Below are 14,044 nucleotides of genomic sequence, written 5' to 3' on the forward strand. Positions count from 1 at the left end.
TTACCTCCGCTCATAAAATCATGTATGACTTTATCAGAGGTGAATGGGTTTGAATACGTCAAGATCAAGCCGGAGAAGACCCCAGAGTTGATGTCGCCCATGGGATTATTGCTCGTCCTCCCGTCATTATGGAGATGCTTTACGACTACATAGTCGATCAATTCGTTGATATCCGTCACCACTTTTATGACATGACTGCTCATCTTGGTGTCATGGATGCTCATCTTGGCGCCTTGGAGGCTCGTTTCCTGAATCTTCATCCCTTCCCGGTCCTTCTTCTTATCCAAAGAATGATGATGATGAGATTAGTGATGATGATGGGATTGATTATTTTACTTTATGTTGCGTTTAGGATAGTTGGTTTTCCTATTTTTGCATTTGGATGCTTATGATTATCTTGGATTATCTTGGATTTTCTTTTGGATTTCATATTTTGGGATGATTTGATTATGTCGGATACTCTAGTTATATTGGATATTTTGGATTTCATATTTATGCTTATACTGAATATTTTTGGTTATTTTTCAATGGATATATTTTGGCCTATTATGTTGGATATATGTTGGATCATTATTTCGTATATTTTGGCTTATTATGCTCTAATCTTCTCTTCTATTTTGTAGCTAAATGGTTCTATCTAACAAAAAAGGGGAGAATAATATCAAAAACTTGTCATTTTTTATATCAATTTTTGGTTAAAATTTTATATCCTCAAATTGTTTTTCAAAGGGGGAGTTAAATGAAAATTTGAATGATATATAATTTGAAAATTTTATGACAAATTTTGAATCAAGAAAATTTTTACAAAAATGTTTTGTTATATCAAAAAGGGGAGATTGATAAATATAAATGATTTTGATATAAAATTAAATATAATATTTTTTGTAAAATTAATTTTAAGTCCCTAAAATTTGTCAAATCTTTAAAATGAATCTTTTAAGTTCAAATTATATTAAAATACATTCAAATACTTTAGAATAATTTTCAAAGTCTTATATTTCTCAAAATGTCAAAAACTATCCATTTAAACAAGTATTGACCAAAAGTTTCAAAACTTCTACAAGAGTTTCAAAACTTTCCCAGACGCTCAAAAAGTTTCGAAACTTTCCTTAAATTTTCGATACTTTGAAAACATATTCAATATCTTCTTTTTCTAAATTTCAAATCATATTCAATATCTCAATTCAACCAACCCAATAAAAATTTGAAATATCTTCTTTTTCTTATTCTTGATAAAAAAAATATTTGACCTAAAGTTGTACTGATAACAATAATAAAAACATTTGTTAGGAAAATAACCAGTGATCAAATTTGTCCCTTTTATTGGTAATTAAAATAACCAGTAAACTTTTTTCGACAGTTGTTTGTTTCTGAGCCTCATCAGAATGCTACAGCAGAATTTCGTAGGGGGTTTTAAACAGTTTGCTGCGGATCACCTTAATGTGGTAACAAGCTCAGTTAGCTCCGAGGAAGTTCGTAGTACACTTTTCATGATGGACCCGTTGAAAGCTCCAGGGGTTGATGTTTACCAAGCAGGTTTCTTTCAGCAGAATTGGAGTACAATGGAAGAAGATGTCGTTCGCTTTGTTAAAGAGTTCTTCGAAAACGGAATTTTACCAGATGGGGCGAAAAGAACTCTTTTAGTGCTTATCCCTAAAATTGAGTTGCCTGAAAAATTTTCTCAGTTCCGCCCGATCAGTCTGTGCTTGGTCCCGTATAAGATTATCACCAAGATTCTGGTTAAACATTTGAAGCCCTTTTTGCCAGAGTGGGTGTCCGAGAATCAGGTCAGCTTTGTTCAGGGCAGGAATATAACTGATAACGTTATCTTGGCAAAGAAGTAATCCATTCTATGAACTGTAAGAATGATAGGCAGACATGGATGGCTATCAAGGTGGACCTCGAAAAAGCCTATGATAGACAGTGGAACTTAATGGAAACTCTTATGGATGCAGGATTGCCTATCCACTTTGTAAGATGGATTATGGCATGTGTTACTTCCATGTCTATGCAGTTGTTGTGGAATGGTAATGTTTCAGTCTTTCTCACCAACGAGAGGTACTCGCCAGGGGACCCCTCTCTCCTTATATTTTTGTTCTTTGTATGAAGAGGTTGTCTCATGCAATCAACCATCGAGTTGCTAATAGTTTGTGGAAGCAGATTCATCTGTCTAAAAATGGCCCTGGAATCTCTCACCTCTTCTTTTCAGATGACCTAGTGCTCTTTGCCGTAGCATCTTTAGATCAAGTAGTGGTTATTAAGGAGGTGATGGAATGATTTTGTGCTTTCTCGGGACATGGAGTTAGTATTGCTAAAACGTAAATTTACTTCTCTAAGAACTGTGAATCTAATATGAGAAGTATGATTGCTCAGGGATTTGGGTTTGAGGAGGTAACGAATCTTGGTAAGTACATTGGAGTTCCACTTTTGCATGGACGGATGACAAAGGAAACGCACAAATACTTGATTGAGAAAGTTGAGAAACGTTTAGTAGGTTGGGTGGCGAAGACTCTTTCTATTGCGGGCCGTATTACACTGGCTAAGGTAGTCCTTCAGGTAATACTGTACTATGCAATGCAATCAACTTGGCTGCTAGAAGGTGTTTTTAATGCTTTGGAGCATGGTTTTCAGAACAGGTTAGCGAACCGGTTCATTGGTTCAACCGGTCGAACCGGTCCTACCGGTCGGAAAAACCGGACGACGTCATAATTATTTAAAAAATTAAATAAAAATATAAAAAATATTTAATAAAAAATAATTTTTTATATTACAATTCATATTCAAAGCAAGTCATAACATATATAAATTAAAAATCATAAAATCAAGTGAAACAAAATGATTCAAATTAACTACAACATAATATTTAAGGTAAAACATATTAAATAATAAATATAATTATATAACTATAATTAAAAAATAAATTTGGGGCTAAAAAATCATAAAAAAATGATATTGTTTGGTTTAATTTTTTTTTTTAAACAATCACACGTGGCTAAGAAACATAGAAGATCATCCAACTAACTTCTATAAATAATAGAGATAATTTGACATTCAAAATCATGGAACCTTTTGGTAAGCATTGAGTAAACTATTCTTTCACTTCAATCAAGCTCGAATTTTAGGCTTCAATCGAGCTTCTAAATTTTTTTTGAGTTCAAGCCTTTTTGAGTTCAAGTTTCAATATTATATTTCGAGTTCGAGTTAAACTTCATAATTTTTAGCTCGTGAGTTTGAATCGAGTTGAGCTTACTTTTAAATTGGCGGTTGAAGTTGACTTGAACTTAAAGAGGGTCTCATATTCAAGGGAGTACAACTATGTCAAAGGTGGTGAAATTTTGGGTGATCCATCCAAAGGGGTAACAACTAGATCTTCTCTTGAAAATGTTTGTAGTTTTGTTGCATTTATCTTATGCATAGAGCCTAAGAATGTTAAAGAAGCATTAAATGAAGAACATTGGATTATGACTATGCAAAAAGAGTTAAATCAATTTGAGAAAAGTAAATTATGGACATTAGTTAAAAGGCCTAGTAATAAGTCTACTATATATACTAAATGGGTTTATAGAAACAAACTAGATGAGAGTGGTAACATAGTGAGAAATAAAGCTAGACTAGTTGCTCAAGATTACATTCAAGAAGAGGGAAATGATTTTGATGAGCTATATGCTCCCGTAGCTAGAATGGAAGCCATTAGATTATTACTTACTTTTGCATGTTTTAATAATTTTAAGTTTTATCGAATAGATGTCAAATGTGATTTTCTAAATGGATTTATTAATGAAGAAGTGTATCTTAAACAACCTCCTAGTTTTGAAGATTCAAAATTTCCAAACCAAGTTTTCATACTTTCAAAAGCTTTATATGGTTTGAAACAAGCTCTAGAGCTTGGTGTGAAAGACTATCAAATTTTTTAATTGAAAAAAGGTTCTTCTAAGGGGAATGTTGATACTACACTTTTCATTAAAATAACAAAGAATGACATGTTAGTAGTACAAATTTATGTTGATGATATTATATTTGGTGCTACTAATGATCTTCTTTGACAAGAATTTTCTACGTTGATGCAAGTTGAATTTAAGATGAGCATGATGGGGGAGCTCTCATTCTTCTTGGGACTCCAAATCAATCAAAGGATGGTATCTTCATCAATAAAGCTAAGTATATAAGGGACATGCTCAAGAAGTTTGGCTTGGAGAATGTGAAACCTCAAGCCACTCCTCTAAGAATGTTATGTTTAGTGTCTGATTGTGTGCTATATATCAATCTTGTCATAAGGAATCTCATTTACATGCCATTAAGAGAATCTTTAGATACCTTAAAAATACTCCTACTTTAGGACTTTGGTATCCTAGAGACTCTAACTTTAGCTTGCATGCCTTCTCAGATGCGGATTTTGGAAGTTTCAAATTGGACAGAAAAAGCACCTCTGGTGCATGTCAATTACTAGGAAATATGATAATTTCATGGTTTTCTAAGAAACAAAATAGCGTTGCATTATCAACCACTAAGGCAGAATACATTTCGGCCGGTAGTTGTTGTGGACAAGTTTTATGCATGAAACAACAACTTTTAGACTATGGAATTGATGTTGGTATCATTCAATTAAGTGTGACAATACTAGTGCAATTTGTCTCACTAAAAATCCAATCCAACACTCTAGAACTAAACATATTGAAATTATGAATCATTTAATTAGAGATCATACACTTAAGGAAGATTTAGTTCTGGAATATGTTGATACTTTGTATCAAATAGTTGATATTTTCACCAATACTTTATATAAAGAAAGATTTTTGGAGACTTAGGAGAGAGCTAGGGCTTTCTAGCATTCCCTAGGCCTTAGTTCAAGTTTTTGAGTTTTTATGATTTTAATTAAGTTTTTAGCTTAAAATTGCTTTTTATACATGTTTGAGTGATTTTATATGGTTATCCAATGCAAAAATTAAGGGGGAGTTATATATGTCATTTCATGACCTTTTTAGGGTTGCTTTGTACTCCTTAAATTTGACTATGCATGCAAATTTGTGAGTTAATGTGTTCATGCATATGAAGATAGTGCTTAAATCTATGTCATATAGCTTCTATTGGGGTTCTATATGTTTTCTAACTTTTCAATGCTTTCATTTATGTTAGAATTATATTTTGGTTGAAATTAGGACTTTAAATTAGCAAAATTGCATTTTTTGCATGATTAGATTCAAAACTTATATTAAAGTATCAAAACTTTTCATAAAGTTTTAAAACTCCCGAAGAGTATCGAAACTGTCTAAAACAGATTGCTAAAAAGTATCGAAACTTTTCATAAAGTTTCGAAACTCCTAAAGAGTATCAAAACTGTCCAAAAAATTGCTAAAAAGTATCAAAACTTTTCAAAAGTTTCGAAACTACCTCCAAAGTATCGAAACTCCTTAAGAGTATCGAAACTTGTCACGCAGCCTCGTTTTAAAATAGATTTTAAACCTATTTTTTCAAAACCCTTTATGTTTCTAACTCAAGTTTCTCATCCCTCTCCTTCAAATCCCGAAAACCCTTCATCCCTGTCACTCACCTGTCGTTCCTAGTGGTCTCCGTCCGTTCGCCGGTAATTGTGGTGTCTTCGGTAATCATCCATTGTCTTTCTTTTGTTTTATTTACCCTTTGAATCATATTTTTTTCGCATGAACCCATTTTGTTCCAAAATATTTTCTTAAACCTTTTAAGTATAATTATTCTTTCACTCAAAATCAAGTTAGTTTATATTGATTAAATGCCTTGCCCATAGATTATCTTGATTATTTCATGATTTTCGTCAAAATTTTTTAAAAAATGTGTAAAGTACGATTTCAAATTTTTTGAGTAAATATATGAAAATTACTTGAATTTTGCTGGAATTGGGTTGTTAATTGGTATTATATATATGTGTGTTTTACTTGCAGGAAGGCTATTAATTTGTATTTTTGTTAGAATCCTCGTTTTTAAGTGTGTCTATAACCTGTTTGACAAAATTCCTGAACAAAACTCTACCTTCCTTACCCACTGTTTTTGTCTCCAAAAAATGGCTCCCAAAACTTCCCTTAAGCGCCCTAGAAGTTGTACTTCATCCTCTTCGCCGAACTCCTTTTAGTCCTTTTGCTTTGAATCCAATGAAAATCGTCGTAAGTTCCACCAACATTACCGTAAAAGAAAAATTCGACCGGAACGTAAATTTGATGAAGAATTTCTCAAACATTTATAATTTTAGTTTTCTTCAGCCCTTTACTCTTGGTAATGGCATGATCTTATGCATATTCTTAATGTTCATCTATCATAATCTTGTTCGAGCCTTCTTCTATAAAGCTGCTCTTAGTCATGAAGAACCTAATCCAAATCTTCCTCCTCGATGTTAAACCCAAAAGTCATTACCATGCAATCCTATCTCATGGGTCAAATTATCGAGCTTATCGTTCAATCCATAGCCAATGATTTAGGAATTCCTTGTGATGATCCTTGCGATGAGAATGCTCACATCTACATTGCTCCTCTTCAAGGTCACAATCCCACTATTTTATCCTTTGAATAATGCCTCTTGCACCTTCTTGTCATTTGGTTTCTCCGCCTTCGGGTAGAAAAGCCACTCGTATGTGCAACTTAGACTATTGGTGGATTTATCATTTTCGTTCTCAAGCTTGTCCTCACCTCACTCATATCATTTTTACTGAGCTTGTCAATACCATCTCCAAAGGTCTATGGTCTAAATGATCCTTACCTTACGCTTGTATGCTTAGTCACACCATCACCAAGTGTCGGGTTAACCTTTCTTATGACACCGACTTTCGAGCAATATCAACTTTACCTCCGCTCATAAAATCATGTATGACTTTATCAGAGGTGAATGGGTTTGAATACGTCAAGATCAAGCCGGAGAAGACCCCAGAGTTGATGTCGCCCATGGGATTATTGCTCGTCCTCCCGTCATTATGGAGATGCTTTACGACTACATAGTCGATCAATTCGTTGATATCTGTCACCACTTTGATGACATGACTGCTCATCTTGGTGCATGGATGCTCATCTTGGTGCCTTGGAGGCTCGTTTCCTGAATCTTCATCCCTTCCCGGTCCTTCTTCTTATCCAAAGAATGATGATGATGAGACTAGTGATGATGATGAGGATTGATTATTTTACTTTATGTTGCGTTTAGGATAGTTGGTTTCCTATTTTTGCATTTGGATGCTTATGATTATCTTGGTTTTCTTTTGGATTTCATATTTTGGGATGATTTGATTATGTCGTATACTCTAGTTATATTGGATATTTTGGATTTCATATTTATGCTTATAATTAATATTTTTGGTTATTTTTCAATGGATATATTTTGGCCTATTATGTTGGATATATGTTGGATCATTATTTCGTATATTTTGGCTTATTATGCTCTAATCTTCTCTTCTATTTTGAAGCTAAATGGTTTATCTAACAAAAAAGGGGAGAATAATATCAAAAACTTGTCATTTTTTATATCAATTTTTGGTTAAAATTTTATATCCTCAAATTGTTTTTCAAAGGGGAGTTAAATGAAAATTTGAATGATATATAATGTGAAAATTTTATGACAAATTTTGAATCAAGAAAATTTTTACAAAAATGTTTTGTTATATCAAAAAGGGGGGATTGATAAATATAAATGATTTTGATATAAAATTAAATATAATATTTTTTGTAAAATTAATTTTAAGTCCCTAAAATTTGTCAAATCTTTAAAATGAATCTTTTAAGTTCAAATTATATTAAAATAGCATTCAAATACTTTAGAATAATTTTCAAAGTCTTATATTTCTCAAAATGTAAAAAACTATCCATTTAAACAAGTATTGACCAAAAGTTTCGAAACTTCTACAAGAGTTTCAAAACTTTCCCAAACGCTCAAAAAGTTTCGAAACTTTCCTTAAATTTTCGATACTTTGAAAACATATTCAATATCTTCTTTTTCTAAATTTCAAATCATATTCAATATCTCAATTCAACCAACCCAATAAAAATTTGAAATATCTTCTTTCTCTTATTCTTGATAAAAAAAAATATTTGACCTAAAGTTGTACTGATAACAATAATAAAAACATTTGTTAGGAAAATAACCAGTGATCAAATTTGTCCCTTTTATTGGTAATTAAAATAACCAGTAAACTTTTTTCGACAGTTGTTTGTTTCTGAGCCTCATCAGAATGCTACAGCAGAATTTCGTAGGGGGTTTTAAACAGTTTGCTGCGGATCACCTTAATGTGGTAACAAGCTCAGTTAGCTCCGAGGAAGTTCGTAGTACACTTTTCATGATGGACCCGTTGAAAGCTCCAGGGGTTGATGTTTACCAAGCAGGTTTCTTTCAGCAGAATTGGAGTACAATGGAAGAAGATGTCGTTCGCTTTGTTAAAGAGTTCTTCGGAAACGGAATTTTACCAGATGGGGCGAAAAGAACTCTTTTAGTGCTTATCCCTAAAATTGAGTTGCCTGAAAAATTTTCTCAGTTCCGCCCGATCAGTCTGTGCTTGGTCCCGTATAAGATTATCACCAAGATTCTGGTTAAACATTTGAAGCCCTTTTTGCCAGAGTGGGTGTCCGAGAATCAGGTCAGCTTTGTTCAGGGCAGGAATATAACTGATAACGTTATCTTGGCAAAGAAGTAATCCATTCTATGAACTGTAAGAATGATAGGCAGACATGGATGGCTATCAAGGTGGACCTCGAAAAAGCCTATGATAGACAGTGGAACTTAATGGAAACTCTTATGGATGCAGGATTGCCTATCCACTTTGTAAGATGGATTATGGCATGTGTTACTTCCATGTCTATGCAGTTGTTGTGGAATGGTAATGTTTCAGTCTTTCTCACCAACGAGAGGTACTCGCCAGGGGACCCCTCTCTCCTTATATTTTTGTTCTTTGTATGAAGAGGTTGTCTCATGCAATCAACCATCGAGTTGCTAATAGTTTGTGGAAGCAGATTCATCTGTCTAAAAATGGCCCTGGAATCTCTCACCTCTTCTTTTCAGATGACCTAGTGCTCTTTGCCGTAGCATCTTTAGATCAAGTAGTGGTTATTAAGGAGGTGATGGAATGATTTTGTGCTTTCTCGGGACATGGAGTTAGTATTTCTAAAACGTAAATTTACTTCTCTAAGAACTGTGAATCTAATATGAGAAGTATGATTGCTCAGGGATTTGGGTTTGAGGAGGTAACGAATCTTGGTAAGTACATTGGAGTTCCACTTTTGCATGGACGGATGACAAAGGAAACGCACAAATACTTGATTGAGAAAGTTGAGAAACGTTTAGTAGGTTGGGTGGCGAAGACTCTTTCTATTGCGGGCCGTATTACACTGGCTAAGGTAGTCCTTCAGGTAATACTGTACTATGCAATGCAATCAACTTGGCTGCTAGAAGGTGTTTTTAATGCTTTGGAGCATGGTTTTCAGAACAGGTTAGCGAACCGGCCATGCTACCGGTTTATTGGTTCAACCGGTCGGAAGAATCGGACGACGTCATAATTATTTAAAAAATTAAATAAAAATACTAAAAATATTTAATAAAAAATAATTTTTTATATCACAATTCATATTCAAAGCAAGTCATAACATATATAAGTTAAAAACAATAAAATCAAGTGAAACAAAATGATTCAAATTAACTACAACATAATATTTAAGGTAAAACATATTAAATAATAAATATAATTATATAACTATAATTAAAAAATAAATTTGGGGTTAAAAAATCAAACAAAATGATATTGTTTGGTTTAATTTTTTTTTTAAAAACAATCACACGTGGCTAAGAAACATAGAAGATCATCCCAACTAACTTCTATAAATAATAAGGTAATTTGACATTCAAAATCATGGAGCCTTTTGGTAAGCATTGAGTAAACTATTATTTCACTTCAATGAAGCTCGAATTTTAGGCTTGAATCGAGCTTCTAAATTTTTTTGAGTTCAGCCTTTTCGAGTTCAAGTTTCAATATTATATTTCGAGTTCGAGTTAAACTTCATAATTTTTAGCTCGTGAGTTTGAATCAAGTTGAGCTTACTTTTAAAGTTTTCAAGTTCGAGTCGAGCTCAACAATACTCGAGTTCGACTTGGCTCGTTTAACAAACAACATCGTTTGGTTTAATTTTAAAAAAAAAAACCAAAACAAAATTGACGGTTTTTCCCGGTTTTTTCTAGTTTTCAGCCGGTCCGATTTGAACGGTTCAACGGTTCCGACCGGTTTACTAATAGCGATTCAACCGGTCTAGATTAAATCAGATTAGGCAACGATTCCGGTTGAACCGGCCGGTCTGGTCCGGTTTTCAAAACAATGATTTGGAGAAATTGATTAGGCACTTTGTGTGGCTAAGAGATCGGGATGCAACTTGTGGGCGGGGAAAATAAATTATGGATTCGTGTTTTGAAAGTGAAGTAAACTCCAAAGGTTCCTGTCTACGCCTCATCGAGAGTGGATGATTCATTTAGGGCGTAGATTTATTCATGGCAGTAAACTCCAAAGGTTCTTGTCTATGCCTCATCGAGAGTGGTTGATCTAGAATTTAAATGGCCAGGGAGACTTCGCGATTGATTCTAGGAGCTGGGAAATTCTTTTTGCCATTGTTTGTTGGAACATATGGAAACACAGGTGCAATCTTATTTTCCAGCCGAATTATATGGACTATGAGGATGTGGTGGTGCGGAGCGTTCGTTTGAAAAAGGACTTGATGGCGAATGGGATTCATGAAGTGAACCGAAGTGGGGCTAATCGAAGTGAGAAGCTGTGGTGCAAACCGACCAGGGGCTGGGTAAAGGTAAATGCAGATGGAGCGCTAGGGGGATGCCGAGGATGGCTGCTGCAAGGGGGGGGGGGGTTTACAGGATAATCACGGCAGATGGATATTTGGTTTCGCTCGTAGTTTAGGCATTTGTTCGGCTAAAGGCAGAATTGTGGGCCATTCATGACTCTTGTTCACGCTTGGAAACTTGGGTACAGAAGAATTGTCTTGGAATCTGATTGTGCTAGAGCTTGGACGAGTAATGATAGTGTGGACCAAAGCTGGGCGGTTGTTAGTTTAATTCGTGATTTGCTGCAGCGAGAATGGGTGGTGAAAACATATCATGTTCCTCGTGAATCTAACTCTGTAGCTGATTGACTAGCGGCCTTTGCAAGAGGGAGAGATCTCGGAATCGTCACCTTCAACCATCCCCCGACGTAGATTGCTATGCTTGTTGACAGGGAAGCTATGCTCTCTGGTTAATTTTGGTTTTTCTCTGTATTATAAAAAAACAAAAAATTAAAGTTCCCTCAGAAGAAATCGAGGACACTGTATAATCACAGGATTATCAGCATTAGCATGGTTTAAAAATTTCAAGCATCATTGGGAACTTTTATCAAGCACAAATAATGATATCAATTAGAACTAAATTTATACGCGTTTTAAACAAAATAGAAAAAAAAATCGAAATTGCTGGGAGTTAATAGAAATGAAAACGGATGAGAATAACATATAATTCTTCACCAAAAGGGTAAAGTTTTAAGGATGTTGATTTTGGAGGTTGAAAAAACATAAAAAGAAAATCGAAGAGAGACTCAGATAAATGTTGGATTAAGAATCAATTCCCAGACCTTACAGAAAGGTCTCATAATGAGCTGGGATAAACATTTATCATCATCGGCAAATTTTCTATGACACAAAAAGTAGAAACACAAGGCAAGCCTATTCAGAAAAAAAATTGAAAGCTTCTTTGAGAAAGAAAAAACGGTAAGAAACAAAGAGGAGAAGCAGAGTATCGCATATCAGAGGGGCGAGTGAGAAAGGGCAGCCAGGGATTTTAAAGGAGACGATGAGAAGGCCTAGGGTTTTTGACTGGCCGAATAGTTTCCGTTTTCAAGAAATACCCTTTTTCTTTTATTTTAATTACATGTTTACCCGAAGATACGTGACAAAGGGAGATATCAATTTTTTTGGTACATAAATGATCATCCAACTATAAGATGTTTTTTTTGTTCTCTTACTATTAAAAGTTACAAAATGATCATTTGATTATAGGATGTTTTTTTAGTCCCTCGACTATTAAAAGTTATAAGATGATCACCTGACTATTATTATGTTCCAAATTCGTCTTTTTCATTAAAAGATTGATAGTAATCTGATATAAACATTAACATACTGACTGTGACATAATAAAATCTAATCTTAAAATCTCAAAGGACTATCATATCTCAATCAGCATGTTAATATCCAACTCAGAAAACTGTTAATTTTTATCAGAAAATAATAAGTTTGAAACATAATGATTAGTCAAATGATCATTTTGTAACTTTTAATAGTTGTGGACTCAACAAAGTAACATCTTATAGTCAAGGGATAATTTTGTAACTTTTAATAGTTGATAAATTCAACAAATTAACACCCTATAGTTAGGGACCATTGTGTACTTTACCTTTTTTTAAAATTCTAAATTTAAGCTTAATCTGACTTAGAGGGAAGGAAAAAGAGGAAACTATAGGAGAAGAAACTGAAACGTTCTTAGTAAGTTTAGAACATATGATTTAAGGAAATATGAGGAATAAAGATGAACAACTTGACCAATTAACCTAATTTATTTGTTCAATTTTAAACAATAAAATTAACCGACTATGTCACAAGTTACAACTAAATAAATTTGATGTATTTTCATAAATTTATAATCATAAAATATATATTTCTAATTTTATACTAATATAACAAATCTTTTTCCTTTAATAGCATAAAAACTTAATAACGTGTCAGATCGAGTCATATTTTTAGTATACTGGAATTTATTTAAAAATTGAAATCCTCCATCTATATCCTATCCAAATTGGTTGAAGAGAATCTTCACTAGACGAAATATTTTAGGTTAAAACTCATTTATCTTGACCTAAATATATACATATATAATTTATTTTTATCAAGTAAAATAAGAACTTAATTAAAAATATATAATTGAAAAAGATTTATTATAATTATTCTTAAATATATATAAAAGATAATTATAGTATATCATATCAATTTTTTTTTCATTTTAAAGTTAAATTCACCCCAATGTCAGCTTTAAATCAATTTAGTGTTGACTATAACATTATCCTTCTTTTATTATTATCTTTGAAAAAACACTTATTTGGCAAAAGTAAAAATGTTGAAACTTAGTTGCATGCAATAAAATATAGATCAAACTTAAGAAAATTTAGAGGGGGGAAAACACTGAGGCCAATTTTGTAATTTTAAAGACCTAACAATGATTCAACAGAATCATAAACAAGACAGAAAGAACAAGAACTCTTCCGCATATGAAGAAAAACTAACCATCTTGTATGATATAAAGCAAGAGATATAATCTCAACTGCTACTACATCAAAATCAGATAACAAATACGGTCTATCAGACACACCAGAAAATTTATGGAGAACTAACGAAGGAAACGAAAATCGAAAAACACAAAAGAGTTCGAGTTGACATACGCCAACAGAGTACCTTGGCAACAGCAACCAACATACTTTCACAATCTCAATCAAGCCCTCAAGATAAAGATTTTATGTTATGAGATATATACATATTAGGAGAGACAATTTATAAAAGTTTAGGGGTGAAAATATATTGTCAATAAAAAATAAAAAAAACCTAAAATATATGATACTTCAAAATTTTAGGGAGGTGACTGTCCCATCCACCCCTTTGATCCACCCATTATCATATCCATATTCCTAAGTCATCTTAATTTATTCATACTAATATTTTTACAATGTAATTAAAATAAAATCTCACTAAATGATTCAACAATATATTTAAGTGGTCCTATTGACATAGTTTTTCATAACCTCATTTGATTCTCGATTCTTAACATTACCTCATCTCCAAACATAACGTCGTCATTAAGATTCCACATGGGATTTCCTTTGGTGATTGCCTTACATGTTGCTTTAGACATGTCGGGCAATACACTAAATTGTATAACATTAGCCGCTACTTCACTAGAAGACCAAGCATCTTTGAAATAGATTTGTTTTCCATTTTTTCCATATACCGACAATGTATGTTCCAAAAT

General features: G+C 33.2%; 1 protein-coding gene and 2 non-coding genes across 3 annotated transcripts; 1 reads left to right on the forward strand and 2 right to left on the reverse strand.

Moving 5' to 3' along the window:
* Positions 1-1,385: 1,385 nt before the first annotated feature.
* On the forward strand, positions 1,386-2,709 carry LOC120134548. Its single transcript, XM_039150982.1, has 4 exons — positions 1,386-1,840; positions 1,956-2,027; positions 2,112-2,265; positions 2,374-2,709. The coding sequence occupies exons 1-4, from the start codon at positions 1,386-1,388 to the stop codon at positions 2,707-2,709; spliced, it is 1,017 nt and encodes a 338-aa protein (XP_039006913.1).
* An 8,566-nt stretch (positions 2,710-11,275) lies between these two features.
* Positions 11,276-11,363, reverse strand: LOC120135060. The gene has a single exon (XR_005517220.1). It is a non-coding gene; the product is annotated as a small nucleolar RNA snoR53Y (small nucleolar RNA).
* A 196-nt stretch (positions 11,364-11,559) lies between these two features.
* On the reverse strand, positions 11,560-11,663 carry LOC120135052. Its single transcript, XR_005517219.1, has one exon. It is a non-coding gene; the product is annotated as a small nucleolar RNA snoR69Y (small nucleolar RNA).
* Positions 11,664-14,044: the final 2,381 nt, after the last annotated feature.

Source organism: Hibiscus syriacus, unplaced genomic scaffold, assembly GCF_006381635.1.
Source record: "Hibiscus syriacus cultivar Baekdansim isolate YM2019G1 unplaced genomic scaffold, ASM638163v2 tig00001818_pilon, whole genome shotgun sequence".
NCBI classification, from domain to species: domain Eukaryota; kingdom Viridiplantae; phylum Streptophyta; class Magnoliopsida; order Malvales; family Malvaceae; genus Hibiscus; species Hibiscus syriacus.

Bases quoted from the DNA above. Each gene is read 5' to 3' on its own strand.
- LOC120134548 (XM_039150982.1), top strand. From the start codon at position 1,386: ATGCTACAGCAGAATTTCGTAGGGGGTTTTAAACAGTTTGCTGCGGAT. The intron at 1,841-1,955 runs GTAATCCATTCT...TTATGGATGCAG, and splicing joins AACGTTATCTTGGCAAAGAA to GATTGCCTATCCACTTTGTA. The intron at 2,028-2,111 runs GTAATGTTTCAG...TTGTATGAAGAG, and splicing joins TATGCAGTTGTTGTGGAATG to GTTGTCTCATGCAATCAACC.